The following is a 14,365-nucleotide window of genomic DNA, read 5'->3' as shown; positions in this document are numbered from 1 at the left end:
ATTTTGTGTTGGGAGTTTCATATCCCGAGTAAATATGTCTTTTGGCTTTTCAGAGAACTGTTTATAAACAGCAGCTGCTGGGTATTCTATTCTGTCTCTGGGAGAAGATGATTACGGAGAAGCGAATTATAGAGAACAATGGATGATCTAACCAGTTCATTCCACAATCGGCAGCTAATTAGTATCTTTGTTTAATTATCCCTCTTACAATCAGGGGAGGGCGAGATGGTAAAGGCCGGACAAAGGGGTGCAGGAGCAGCATTCTTTCCACCCCTTACTCTGGTAATGAGCCGTATCCGAAAGCATTTGCGTAGGTTGCTGGGATTTTGGTAGTTGGAAACTCGCATGTTAGTTTCTGAAGTGTGCTGCAGCAGACTCCACGCACAAGCAGGCTGTCTGTGAGCTCTCTTTAATTAAAGGAAAGATATGCAATTTTCATGATAACCAGGTGATTGCTTGATTACATTATAATGTAACACCTTTAGGAAATTTTCATCATTCCTTTGTGATTAGTTCTGGCAAGCTGATTTTAAACAGGACAGAATATCTCGAGCAAAGCTGGGATTGTTCCCCATTCCTTTTCCATTTTGACCTTTTTGAAAGGTATAGGGAGCATTGTGTTTGCATATGTGCCTGTTCATTCTCCATCCCCCAAGATCTATTACTGAATGTTTTGTAAATGCAAAGAGATGTGTTTAATTGCTCTTCAGGGGGTTGGTTAGTTACTGCAGGTCTGATGGAATTGGTTGTTTTGATTAGGTGAATTCTGCTGGGATTGTTTTTTGTGTTGGATTCTCTTGAGGTGGGCAGGTTGTTCAGGGGGCTGGCTGGATGAATGACTGCTGGTGGAGCTGCAGTGGATCACTAGTAGAGACTTCATAAAAATGAAGGAAGGCAGCGGCCTTTTCTCCTGAGGTAACCCCGGGTGATTCTGGTTGGGACAAACAGCAGGCACTGAACCACTTGATTCTGGTTAGAAAGCTGTACACAATTTGAACATTGGGATTCTGACCCACAGCACACCACACATGTGCACCTGCCTGTCTGGGTGTGTCTGTCCATCTGTGTGCGCGTGTCTGGGTGCATGTGATTGTACCCAGCACAAGTCAAAACCATCGCAGGAGGGGAGAATGCAGTTTTCAGATGACCGTTTAATGCCAAAATTGATGGAGCAAGTCCAACAACAATTATTATACGCTGTCCTTTAGCAGCAGAGTAACATGCTGGATGTGTGTTTGCGCTCTATTTCGACGTTTGCATATAACTACAAAGAACATGCAAAGACTACATAGAACATACAGCACAAACAGGCCATTCAGCCTTAGCTGTCCACATGAGCCTCCTCCTTCACCTAATCCTGTCAACATCACCTTCTATTCCTTTTTCCCTCACATGTTTATCTGCCCTCTGCTTAAATGTATCTAAGCAATTTGTCTTAATTATTCCCGTTGCCACTGAATTCCCCATTCTTTTTTTGGGGGTTATAAGATTTTTATTTCAGAAAATCATTACTGTGGCTAGGTACAAAAACACATCACAACTCAATCTGTTTTCCGACAACCGGTATCCAAAATGCTATAGAAACAAGTTAGCTATTTGCTATAGTGTATAGACAATCAAGTTCCAGTGAATCCATTCTTAACTGTGGACGCTCTGTAGTAAGGTGATGTTGTCCCCTTTCAGCATAACACAGCCCAATGGTTTTCTTGATTTTGATTTCATGTGAATTTCCTCTGCATCATCCAAAACAAGGTTCATGTATTCATCAAAGCCAATTATACACCCTTCTATCCTCATGTTGACTTGTTCATATAGCCACACTTGGATCCTGGATCGATTTTGAAGGTACCTGAAAATAAGATTGATGGGCTGCACCATCAGTTTCTGCACTTTCGGAGCCTGCCCGTGGTACGCCATGTCGCCGGCTCCGTCCCCCTGCCTGAATTCCCCATTCTAACCACTCTCTCTGGTTAAAGCCGTTCCTCCTGAATTCTTTGTTGATCTATTAGTAACATTTTATGATTGTGAACTTTTTTGTTTAGGTTTCTTTATTGGATCCTTTCGTAGTTTAAAAATCTCTTTCAGATCCACCCCTCAGTCTCTTTTTAAAAAAAAAAAAGATCTCAGCCTGTTCAATCCTTCCTTTCAGTTTTGTTATCATTCATCTAAAATCTTTTTCTGCATCTTTCTAGGTGCCTCTAAAAGTGAACTGTAGAAAATACTCCAAGAGTGGTTTAACCAAGATTCTATACAAATTGCTTATTTTGCTAATGGCTTCTGACAAATTAGTTTCTCTTCAGTATCAATGTGCAATGTATTGATTTGCTTTATTTCTTCAGCAAAATTAGGTTTACAAATAGTCGCTTGGTGATACAGAACGTGGGTATTGCTGAAAAAGGAGACGGCTGTCAAAGCTTTTTGTCTTGCACTTGTCAGAACAGTTTGCAAGAATTCCAATAGTAAAGGGAACAAAAAAATATACTGCTTGAGAAAAGAGGCTGATTGAATGGCAAGTGCACTTTGCTTGGTAGAGGCATTGTCATGGAGAATGCACCAGGGAACAGTTAACTGCCAAGCATTTGTTTAAATTCAAACCAGGCAGGTTGACTCTAGTCAAGACATTGCCATGGGGAAATGAATCAATGAACATCTGTCCTCAAGTTTTTGTTTAGTTGAAAAAGGCGCAATGCGTGGACATGCTCTTTCTATCTGCAAAGAACAGGGACCTGTTTGTGAATATATGTGGCTTCGAGCATGGGTAAGTGAGCCACACTGCGAGCCCGACTGATCTGAAATTTGTTTTTAGTGTAATTCTTAGCACAGTCAGGATTGATTAGCAAATTTTGTCCAATTGCACAATCATATCTAATGTTGGCTACTGTGTTTTTAATTTTGAAAACATGGGCTAGTTGGTACGGTTTGTATTTTGCCTGTGGTGAACAGCTGAAAGGATATTAGACAAGTCCTGCATTCATACTTGGGCCTTAAGTGCTCACGACTCTCGAAGGTCTGATCTTAACTGTGGTCATTAGAGTCCTGGTAATGCACTCACTCTATCAACTTAAGTCCAGCAAGGAAGAACAATGATTTCAGTTGAGTCTGGACATTTCCCATGCCATGTAAGGGGGTAAATACTGCTTATTGATTGATTTGATTTATTGTCACGTACCGAAGTACAGTGAAAAGTATTTTTCTGTGGCGAAGGATGTGCGGACCAGCGGAGGACTCCCATCCTAAAGTGCATGTCTTGGTTTGGGACACTATCAATTAGGAACTCCAATGTGCAGAGTCACATATCTGATGATCCTTCCTCAGCCATTGCTATCCCCTGAGGACTAATGATTGAGAACTCACCCATCATACACTCTGAATAAAAAAATTACACACATCCCCCTGACAACACACAAGGGTCTCTCGTGACTGAATGTGTGATGCCTATGAAGAGAGTAGCCATTTGGGTACATGATGCCATGCTGAGTGTTTTATAGTGGAGGGAGCTGAGAGAGGACTTACCCTGGCGGAGCTTTGGAGATCATTCATCTGCTTCATGCACTGGATGGCTCTTCACAGACAGGTCACAGCCACGCTGACCTCCTGGGCAACAGCCCCCCAGGCTGGAGAGTTAAGGTTGGTGTGCTTCTTTGCGCCACCCCTGGGGTAGAGGACATGCTGGTGGTCCCGCATTCCCCAGATAAGGGCAACAAGGACCATGATGCTGAAATCTGGTGTTGCTGCCTTCTTGAGGCTGCTAGCCTTTTTTTATTCCTCCCCAATTTTTGAACTGAAGCTTTGCTTTATTATAATTCTCCCGGACAGGGGCAGCCTCTCCTAACCCAAGTAGCCAATTTCCAGGTGCAATAAGAGAATTAGTTAACAATTGATTTTTCAGTCAATGGAGCAGAGGGAGCCCTGTTCAAATGGGCCCTCACCTATTGCCCATGCACATGGACCTTCCACTAAGGATCATTGAGAGTGCAAATTTAATTGATTTTTTTCCTCCCTCCACCAGGGGTTCAGATTTGTGCCATCTCTCTCTCTCTCACGCAATACGTTTTTCTATTCTCTCTCTAACGCAACACTTTTTTCTATTAATTAAAATTTTTCCAATTAAGGGGCAATTTAGCGAAGGCCTATCCACATTCCCAGCACATCTTTGGGTTGTGGGGGTGCGACCCAAGCAGACACGGGTAGTGTGTGCAAACTCCACACGGACAGTGACCCAGAGCCGGGATGGAATCCGGGTCCTTGGTGCTGTGAGGCAACAGTGCTAATCAGTGCACCCCCATGCTACCCTTGAGGCTGACATCCTGCATGGCCAGGTGAAGGCAGATGGGCTGGAAAGAGTGATATGAGTGTGCGGGACTGATATTTAAATATGGTGCCGGAACCTTCAAACATGCCAGCTGAGGGCGGGTGGATGAATCAGCTGCCAGTCTAACAGGAGATTCGGAGGGGGACTCTCCTGTCCATAATCAATGAGGTTCCAAGAGCACGAGCCTATCTGACCAGCAGGAAAGGCGCCGCTGGAGTTTCTCGGCACTGCACTGGGGAAATTTGCCCTGAATCTTGGGGCCTGTGTGGCTTGGTTGCACACTGCTTTTCCCAAATGTGGATCAGTGAGTATTTCGTTAATATTTAATTTGGTGCAGCTTTTCCAGCTGTCTGCACAGTGGGGGAGACTGTTGAGTGAGAGGGTGAGTTTGCAGCAGAGTTCCAGGAGTAATGCGGGAATTCCCACTGTTCCCACTGTCTTTCCTGAGGAGAGCTGCAGGCGCAACCTGCCAAGAGCTTGTGGCTGCTTCCTGTGCCAGGATATCCTGGTCCTGTGCAGCCCTCTGCCTTGGCATTGCTCTCAGTCACACTTGTGCATTTCATAGAATCATAGAATCGAATCAGAGAATACCTAGAGTGCACAAGGAGGCCATTCAGCCCTTCCAGTCAGCACCAACCCTCTGAAAGAGCCCCCTACCCAGGCCCACTCTCCCGCCCTATCCCCGCAACCCCACCGAACACTTTGGGCACTAAGGGCCAAATTAACATGGCCAATCCACCTAACCTGCACATCTTTGGAAGGAAACCGGAGAACCCAGACATGGGGAGACCGTGCAAACTCCACACAGTTACCCAAGGTCGGAATTGAATCCGGGTCCCTGGCGCTGTGATGCAGCAGTGCTTGCCACTGTGCCACTCCTGTTGTAATAGATTGAGATTCTGGAATGATCTGCTCTTCTGCCGTGGCGTGATGGGTAGAAAATTGCACTAGATGTTTTTACACCTCACCCTGGTTTGGGATTGCTTTCCACATTCTTGAGTTGGAAGCTGGACACACCCTTTCACTCAATACAATCGCCTCTTGTACAAACCTTAGGAGGAAACACCCAGGGATGCAGATCATTGTGTTTCCATGAACTAAAGCGAGCTGCTTTCTTCTGATGACAGAATTGTAGAGCCATGTTTTAGTATCATGCAGTTAGACACTAGAACGTGGCCTTGTTTCTATTAAGCAGGCAGCAGGGTAACTTGCATGTCGGCAGCTACACTCCTCCTGTAATATAAAAGATTGGGACACATTTACGGCACTCCGTTGAGTTGCTTGCGTCCTGTAGCTAATGTTCTTGCAGTTGGTTTAAAAAAAACTATTGAAATGCTAACTGGTGGAATGTGAGGGTGTTTAATCTCTCCCTGGCAATTCTTATTCTTACACCTTAAATTTAATTGAGCACATATTTTTGTGTGACTTATATTCACTGACAGTAACCGCCAGCAAAGCTTTACGCAGCCCAAATTGAAGGAGCAATTAAATTTGGCTAATATGGAGAGGAGATACTGCTGATGTGTTTGGGGTTTTTCTTTTGAATAAACAGGGAAATTTTGCCTTTAAACAAACCCTAGCTTTGAATTAAATTCCTGCCAGTAAAATGGAATACGTGATTCTGTAGCTTAATGAGAGCAGACACTAATGTATTCAGAGTCACAGTGCAGACTGTCAGGATGTCATGAACCCCTTTTTCTCTAGAGACGTGTAGGATCGTGATATTGGCTGTAACCCACTGTGCTCCGGGCCCAGCACAAATCTATCAGACTGGTGATATTCTGCCTGGGCTGTTGAGTAATTTACAGTTTTCTAGTCTTCCTGACCAAGGTCAGCAAGGGTTCAGGGGTTAATAACAGGTTTGGTTTTCACTGTCAGCTTCTGACTTGATAACATATGAATGAATCCTATTCTGTTGATTAGAATTTGAGGAGGATCAATTTTTAATCAGCAGAACATCTTACTCATCAATAAGAGAGAACTGCAAACCCAGGCTGGACTTTTACTTTAGTTGTGCAAATTTTATTTTCTGTTTAGGCAAATCACCGGTGTGAAGCCAGTGCTGCAGAGCATTGGGTACATGTATGAGAATTGATTTGCTTTTAAGTTTCTTTTTAATACATTGACCACTAGGTGAGTTAATTAACTCGATGATCAAGAAATAAGACCGTGCATTTATATAGCACCTTTCCACGGCAGCAGGATGTCCAAAAGCACTTTGCTGCCGATGAAATGCTTTTGGAGTGTAGTCACTCTTGTGATTTTGGAAACTCGGCAGCCAATTTACACACCGCAAGCTCCCCACATGCAGCAATGAAATAATGACCTGGGGCGACATTCTCCGACCCCCCCCCCGCCGGGTCGGAGAATCGCCGGGGGCTGGCGTGAATCCCGCCCCTGCCGGTTGCCGAAGTCTCCGGCACCGGAGATTGGGCGGGGGCGGGAATCGGGCCGCGCCGGTTGGCGGGCCCCCCCCCCCCCGCTCGATTCTCCGGCCCGGATGGGCCGAAGTCCCGCCGATAAATTGCCTGTCCCGCCGGCGTAAATTGAACCACCTACCTTACCGGCGGGACAAGGCGGCATGGGCGGGGTCCTGGGGGGGGGCGCGGGGCGATCTGGTCCCGGGGGGTGCCCCCACGGTGGCCTGGCCCGCGATCGGGGCCCACCGATCCGCGGGCGGGCCTGTGCCGTGGGGGCACTCTTTCCCTTCTGCCTCCGCCACGGTCTCCACATAGCAGTCACAGGTTTGGAAGGTGCTGTTGAAGGAACTTTGGCAAATTTCTGCTGTTTATTTTGTGTAGATGGTACATGTTGCTGTGATTGGTGAAGGGAGTGAATGTTTGTGGAAGGGGTGCCAATCAAATGGGCTGCTTTGTCCTGGATGCTATTGAGCTTGTTGAGTGTTGTTGGAGCTGCACTCATCCAGGCAAATGGCGAGTATTCCATCACATAAGATTATACATTATGTCCTTGTTAAATACATAATTAAAGTTATTAATGTATGGAAACAGTCTGCAACACCTTCATAGCTACTGATGGCTTATGTTCTGTACACAAATGGTTTGCAACTCTAAAACATGACTAAATCTTGACAAGTTTCTTATGCAGTCCTGTCAACATTGTATTGAGTGTAATAGACAGACGGAGAGTGCCGCTCTTTCAAGTAACTTGGCAGTTAGTCTTCAATGCCTAATCTGGTAAACCACAGATTAATTTACACATCAGATACAGCTTGATAATGTATGGAGCAATGATCTTGCATGCTGACTGTAGGCTTGTTGCTCAAAATCCTACTAAGTTCATTTGCTCACTCATTCAGTGGAACAGTCATGACCTGACCATATATCCCTACTTTTCTTGCACTACAATCAACATGAGTCGTAGGTCCCTTCATTGGTGCAACAGTGGCCTTAATGCAGTTCCGAATGACAGACAATGAATTAGTCAAGAGATGTGGATCACTGCAGCAGACCTCAGTGGGAGGCAAGATGGCTGCTGGTACCTCTTGTCACATAAATTGTCTTATATTAGTGTGCATCTGTCTAACTTCAAATGTCACACTTCAAAGCTGCACAAGTATTAAAGAAAGTGAGCAATTGCCTGCTGGTTTTCCTGCTCTTGGCATTCTGGTCCCTTTACCAGGCCAGCTATGAGGGTTTACAAGTAACCATAATCTACAGGAACATCACGCAACTGTTGGTTTATAACTGACCTCGAGATATACCTATGTCGACCATTTGCCCCAGACAGTGGGCACAAAATAAAACACAGCTGGGTAAAACATTTTGACAGCTGATCGTCACAATCTCGCACCAGGCTCTGGTACCTGTGTGCAGTGTCACGAGAATCATTCGGAATCCAAGGGAGATTGGGGCAATACTAGGAGACATTATTAATCATCAAGATGCCGTATCTCTTAATGTCAGAAGAAATGGCCAGCAGGCTTCTCTGAGGAAATCCGTGAATGAATGCTGGGCCAAAGAAAGAGATATTAAGAGCGGGTGAACGAAAACTAGGGCAAGGGGATGAGTTTTAACTAGAAGAGAGGTGGTGGAAGGGTTTAGGTTAGGGAGGAAATTCTGCAGTTGGGGCCCAGGTGACCACCAATGGGTGAAGGGCGAGAGGATGTGCAAGAAGGTGATAGAGGAGCAGATAGTTTGTCTGGGGGTGTTGGAGGTTAGAGATAGCGAGGGGTGAGTGAAGAAGGAATTTAAGCCCGGGGATGAGAATTTTAAATTTGAGAGTGTTGTGTATACTGGGAGCCAATGTAGATCAGTGAAAACAGGAATGATAGGCAAGTGGGCCTGTACAGGACAGGAGCAGCAGAGCTTTGGATGAGCTGAGGTTTGTGGAGGTTCGGGAGCATGGGAATAGCTAAGTCTGGACCTTGCAACGGTCTGAATGAAGTTTCTGTGGTGAGTGGACTGAGGTACGGATGGAGGTGGGCGATGCACGGTAGCATAGTGGTTAGCACAATTGCTTCACAGCTCCAGGGTCCCAGGTTCGATTCCCGGCTGGGTCACTGTCTGTGCAGAGTCTGCACGTTCTCCCCGTGTCTGCGTGGGTTTACTCCGGGTGCTCCGGTTTCCTCCCACAGTCCAAAGATGTGCGGGCTAGGTGGATTGGCCATGCTAAATTGTCCTTGGTGTCCAAAAAATGTTAAGTGGGGGTTATTGGGTTACGGGCACAGGGTAGACGCGTGGGCTTCAGTAGGGTGCTCTTTGTAAGGGCCGGTGCAGACTCGATGGGCCAAACGGCCTCCTTCTGCACTGTAAATTCTATGACTCTATAACTCTATGTTGGGAACGTGGAAGGAGGCAGACTGGGTGACGGAGAGGATGTGGGGTTCAAAACATAACTTGCCGTTGAATAGGATGTTGAGGTTGTAAATGGCCTGGTTTAACCTGAGTCAGTGGCTGAAGATTGCAGTAGGGGGGAGGAATTGAGCTATGAGTTGGCGGTGGGGGCTAGAGGTGATGGCTTTGGTCTTCCCAATATTTAATCCGAGGAAGTTCTGGCTTATCCACTTTGGATAACCATAGTGAGAGTGAAGGGGTCAAGATAGGTAATGGAACGGTAAAACTTTAGTATACAGTTGGAAGCTGACTACATGTCTGCAAATGATGTCGTCACGAGCTAGAGACACAGGTGGGGCAGTGGTTAGCACTACTACCTCACGGCGGCAAGAACCCGTTTTGATCCCGGCCCCGGGTCACTGTGAAGTTTGCACATTCTCCCCGTGTCCCCGTGGGTCTCACCCCCAAAGATATGCAAGGTCGGTGGATTGGTGACGCTAATTTGCCCCCTAATGAATTGGGTACTGTTGGAGCTCTTATTCTATCTTCTAATAAGAATTGATTGTCCAGTTGATTGGAGGTGTCCAAAATACAACTTTACTGCTAATTATTCACTTTAATACACTTGCATAAGAACTAAATCAAAACTTTTTTTTAAAATTTAGAGTCCTCAATTTTTTTTTTTCCCAATTAAGGGGCAATTTAATGTGACCAATCCACCTAACCTGCACATCTTTGGGTTGTGGGGGTGAAACCCACGCAGACATGGGGAGAATGTGCAAACTCCACACGGTCAGTGACCCAGGGCCGGGATTCGAACCCGGGTCTTCAGCGCCACAGTCCCAGTGCTATCCACTGTGCCACATGCCGCCCTACTAAATCAAAACTTAAATCAAATAAAACATCAACTGGTCCGAACGTGGCAAAGTGTTAAATATAAAAGCATAAGGAAAGTATAAAGAAATTACTTTTAAACAAAAGTAAATCAATAGATGGTTCAGGAATTCAGGAAGGCATAAATTCGGAACGAACCCTTGACCATGAGGTCTTACTTTTAAGGGAATCCTTTTTGATGGTCTAATCCCTTATTTACTCTTTTATTGGTTTCAAATTCTCAGCTGAGACCTCCTGATTTGTTCAGATAGATGTCTGTTACTTAGAGGATGATTTATGAATCAAACATTGGCCATTACTTAAGATTTACTGATGTCCATCAAAGTAAATTCAGTGTCTACGTGCACCACCTTACGGGAATGGGATTCTCACGCCATGGCTAGCCATTAACCTTGCTGTAACTAATTATTTGATACATTCTTATAACTAAATGCACTGGAATACAATGATCTATTTATTATATGAAACAATGCCTAATTTCTGCAGATATGACCCGAAAGCTCCATAGTTTATTCATTGTCTGAAACAATAACTATCTTTTCACAGTCATGGCCTTTTGAATAATTCCATTCTCTAGCTATGCTCTCAAGCAGAACCTAAAGACATCAAATAAATCAATGAATCAATAAATCAATAACCTATCAGGTACTTTAAATTTATTTTAAAAAAGAGCGAGAGACACTTTGACCCATTTATTACTCAAATGTTTACCCAGGTGTCTTTCTTTGTGTGATGAACAAAGGACAAATACAAATGTATGATTCAACTAAATTTATATATCAAACAGTTACCCTTCTTCGACGATCCCAAAACAATACTAAATGATCCCAAGATTTTTAATACTACCCGAACCAATGTACTCAGTCGAGCTATGGGTCCGACTCTCTGAGCCTCAATTTCTCAGGGAATTCCTCTGACACACCATGAAGGTGGGTCTCCACGCTGCTTCCTTCCGTCACTGGTCGGTCGTGCAATATTTTCGGTTACCTCTGCGAGTCTTCGCTGGGGAGGGTTCTGGGTGTTATAACCTGCCTGCTTACCATTGGCTGGGGACTAATGACAATCCCACAATCCTGTGGGAGTATGAGCTTCCCCAATGAGGGGGGCGGAGAAACCATTAGTAAACTCCATGTTTAAATAAAGCTGGCCAGTGCAGGACAGAGTGATCTCAAAGACATGGGTGGGGGACGATAAGGTGTCAGATATATATAGGGAAATGAGGGACGGGGGGAGATTATGGTAGATGAGCTGAAAGGGAAATGGGAGGAAGAGCTGGGGGAGGAGATTGAGGAGGGGCTGTGGGCGGATGCCCTAAGTAGGGTAAACTCATCGTCCTCGTGTGCCAGGCTAAGCCTGATTCAATTTAAGGTGTTACACAGGGCGCATATGACTGGAGCACGGCTCAGTAAATTTTTTGGGGTAGAGGATAGGTGTGCGAGATGCTCGAGAAGCCCAGCGAATCACACCCACATGTTCTGGTCATGTCCGGCACTACAGGGGTTCTGGGTGGGGGTGACAAAGGTGCTTTCGAAAGTAGTGGGGGTCCAGGTCGAACCAAGCTGGGGGTTGGCTATATTTGGGGTTGCACAAGAGCCGGGAGTACAGGAGGCGAGAGAGGCCGATGTTTTGGCCTTTGCGTCCCTAGTAGCCCGGCGCAGGATACTGTTGATGTGGAAGGAAGCCAAGCCCCCGGGGGTGGAGACCTGGATAAATGACATGGCAGGGTTGATTAAGCTGGAACGGATTAAGTTTGTCCTAAGGGGATCGGCTCAAGGGTTCACCAGGCGGTGGCAACCGTCCGTCGAATACCTCACAGAAAGATAGAGGGAATGGAAAAGAAGAAGGTAGCAGCAGCAGCCCGGGGTGGGGGGGGGGGGGGGGGGGGACCAGAAGGACTCTGAGGGTTGTTAATATATATGTATAGGTCGTTGCTATAAATAATTGTATATTGGACTGTTAAATCATATTTTTGGAGAGTGTTTATCTGAAACAAGGCAGTTGCCATTTAGTTTTAGTTTTCGTTTTTGTTATATATTATTTATTCTTTGTTTATAAAACAGGTCATTGTTATTTATACGGTTATATTATTGTGTAAAGGATACACAATGTACTGTGATGGTTGACCAAAAATTTTCAATAAAATATTTAAAAAAAAATAAAGCTGGCCAGTTTGGAACCAGCAGGAAGGAGTGTGCAGCAAGGGAAGTTGCTGCTGCTGTTGTATATATATGTTATTGTAAATAAATGTTATCACTTTGTATCCTTAAAACTCGTGCTGAATTCTTCATGGCCCTCACAAAACTGGGGGTCGATTTTTATATCCCTCATCTCGCCTTGCCGGAAGGTTCTCTGGCCCTCAGCCAATGAGATCTCAGGACGGGGGTTGCAATAACCGATGGTGTTGCTGATTGCAACTCAGCAAGTCTGCAGGAACTCAACCCCAGGGGTCCATTCCTAGGTGGATCGTTTACACATGACCTCTCCATATATGGTAACGGCGGGAAAACTGGGTCCCAGAATGTCTAGCTTTATCTGAGCGACCCAAAACGATTGATCCATATGAATAGGACCAATTATCTCCTGATGGGGTGGTCGAGAGGGCAGGTCCAGACGTGCCCTGGCAGTCTGTCTGTGTTCAGTGTATTTGAACATGGCCACGTTCAAATTCCCATCAGGCCAGTCCTGGAGCTGACTGTGATTTGATTTTAAATGCCCCATTTTAAAATTTTGTCCAATTTTCTATCAGGCCGCTGGCATTTTGCCACAATAGAAAAGAGGGACAGGGCCAACTATTGATCCATTAGGGACTCTGGATCCTACGGAATAGGACAGGAAGAGAAACTATTGCTGGAATTTGCCTTTCCCATGATTGGATAGTTAAGAAATCAGCTGAAAGCAGTCCCACTAGTGCCTACAATAGAGGGAGAGGCATTGGAAAAGATTGATCTGATTCACCTCAACAGACTACAAAAAGGTTAAGGAGGACAAAGAGGGATAAAGATCAATAGCAGCTTGCATTTCTCTTGCACTTTTTAACGTATTTAAAAAATCCTAAGGGAGGGTGGCACGGCGGCGCAGTGGTTAGCACTGCTGCCCCATGTTGCAGGACCCGGGTTCATCCCTGCCCCGGATCACTGTCCGTGTGGAGTTTGCATATTCCCCCACAACCCAAAAAGATGTGCAGGGTAGGTGGATTGTCCACCCGAAATTACCGCTTTAAATTGGGGGGAAAAAAAGGAATTGGGTACTCTGAATTAAAAAAAAAAAAAGTCCGAAGGCGATTCACAGGAGCATTATCAAAACAAAATCTGACACCGAGCCACATTAGGACAGGACTTGGTCAAAGAAATAGGTTTAAAGGAGTGCCTTAAAAAGATGGGGGTGGTTCGTAAGGCTCTACGACTGAGGCAGCTGAAAGCATGGCCACCAACGATGGAGCAGTTAAAATCAGGAATGTGCAAGAGGTCCAAATCTGAGGGGTGCAGAATCCAGGAAGGTTGTCGGACCAAATAATCTAATTTTAAAATCGAGGCATTGTGGAGCACAATGTTGGTAAGGGAGCATGGGTGAATAGAACGAAGTGCAAGTCAGCACATGGGCAGCAGAGATTTGGATGTTTATGAAGAGTTTTTAAAAATTCATTTGCGGGATGTGGGCGTCACTGGTTAGGTCAACATTCATTGCTCATCCCTAGTTGCCCTTCAGAAGGTGGTGGTGAGCTACCTTCTTGAACCACTGCAGTCCTTCAGGTATAGGTAAACCCACTGTGCTGTTAGGGAGGAAGTTCCAGGATTTTGTCCCAGTTACAGCGAAGGAACGGCGATATATTTGCAAGTCAAGGTGATGAGTGAGTTGGAGTGGAGGTTGCAATACAGAGAGATAATCAAAATCTGGAGGGATGAATGAGGATTTCAGCAGCAGCTCAGCTGAGAATTTGCGATCAAGATAAAGGGTCGGCTCCTCATCTCCGAGTAAAATAATATGCCATGTTTGTGAACAGTCTAGTTCAGTCTGAGAGTGGCGAGGGAGGGAGTTGGGGTTGATGGTTTGAGGATAAAGCTTTTTGGGGGACTAAAGACAGTGGCTTCATCTTCACTATTTAGCAGGAGGAAGGGTTTGCTCATTGAGGACTTGATGTTGGGCAAGCAGCGTGACAAATCCGATACAGTAGCGTGGGTGAGAGGTGGTGGTGAGATATGGAACTGGCTGTTGTCTAGTATACATATGAAACATTTAGTCCTGAATATTAACTCGTATCCCACCCTCCTCCCACCCAACCACTACGTGGTGTGTTTTCAGATGACATGGCTGAAAATGGCATGTAGGGGAGGAATTGAAGGAGGCCAAAGATAGATCCTTGAGG

The 14,365-nt window shown here is 45.4% G+C and overlaps 2 protein-coding genes across 4 annotated transcripts in view; one reads left to right on the top strand and one right to left on the bottom strand.

Annotated features, from left to right (window-relative positions):
* The window catches only part of cux2b (cut-like homeobox 2b), a 538,929-nt gene that overhangs the window by 62,316 nt on the left and 462,248 nt on the right, over positions 1 to 14,365 (top strand). The window lies entirely within an intron of this gene.
* LOC140429424 (small nuclear ribonucleoprotein E-like) lies at positions 1,496 to 1,933 on the bottom strand. The gene has a single exon (XM_072516391.1). The coding sequence runs from the start codon at positions 1,915 to 1,917 to the stop codon at positions 1,639 to 1,641; it is 279 nt and encodes a 92-aa protein (XP_072372492.1). The 5' UTR covers positions 1,918 to 1,933; the 3' UTR covers positions 1,496 to 1,638.

Source organism: Scyliorhinus torazame, chromosome 1 (genome assembly GCF_047496885.1).
Source record: "Scyliorhinus torazame isolate Kashiwa2021f chromosome 1, sScyTor2.1, whole genome shotgun sequence".
NCBI classification, from domain to species: Eukaryota; Metazoa; Chordata; class Chondrichthyes; order Carcharhiniformes; family Scyliorhinidae; genus Scyliorhinus; species Scyliorhinus torazame.
This window is presented reverse-complemented; position numbering and strand designations above follow the sequence as displayed.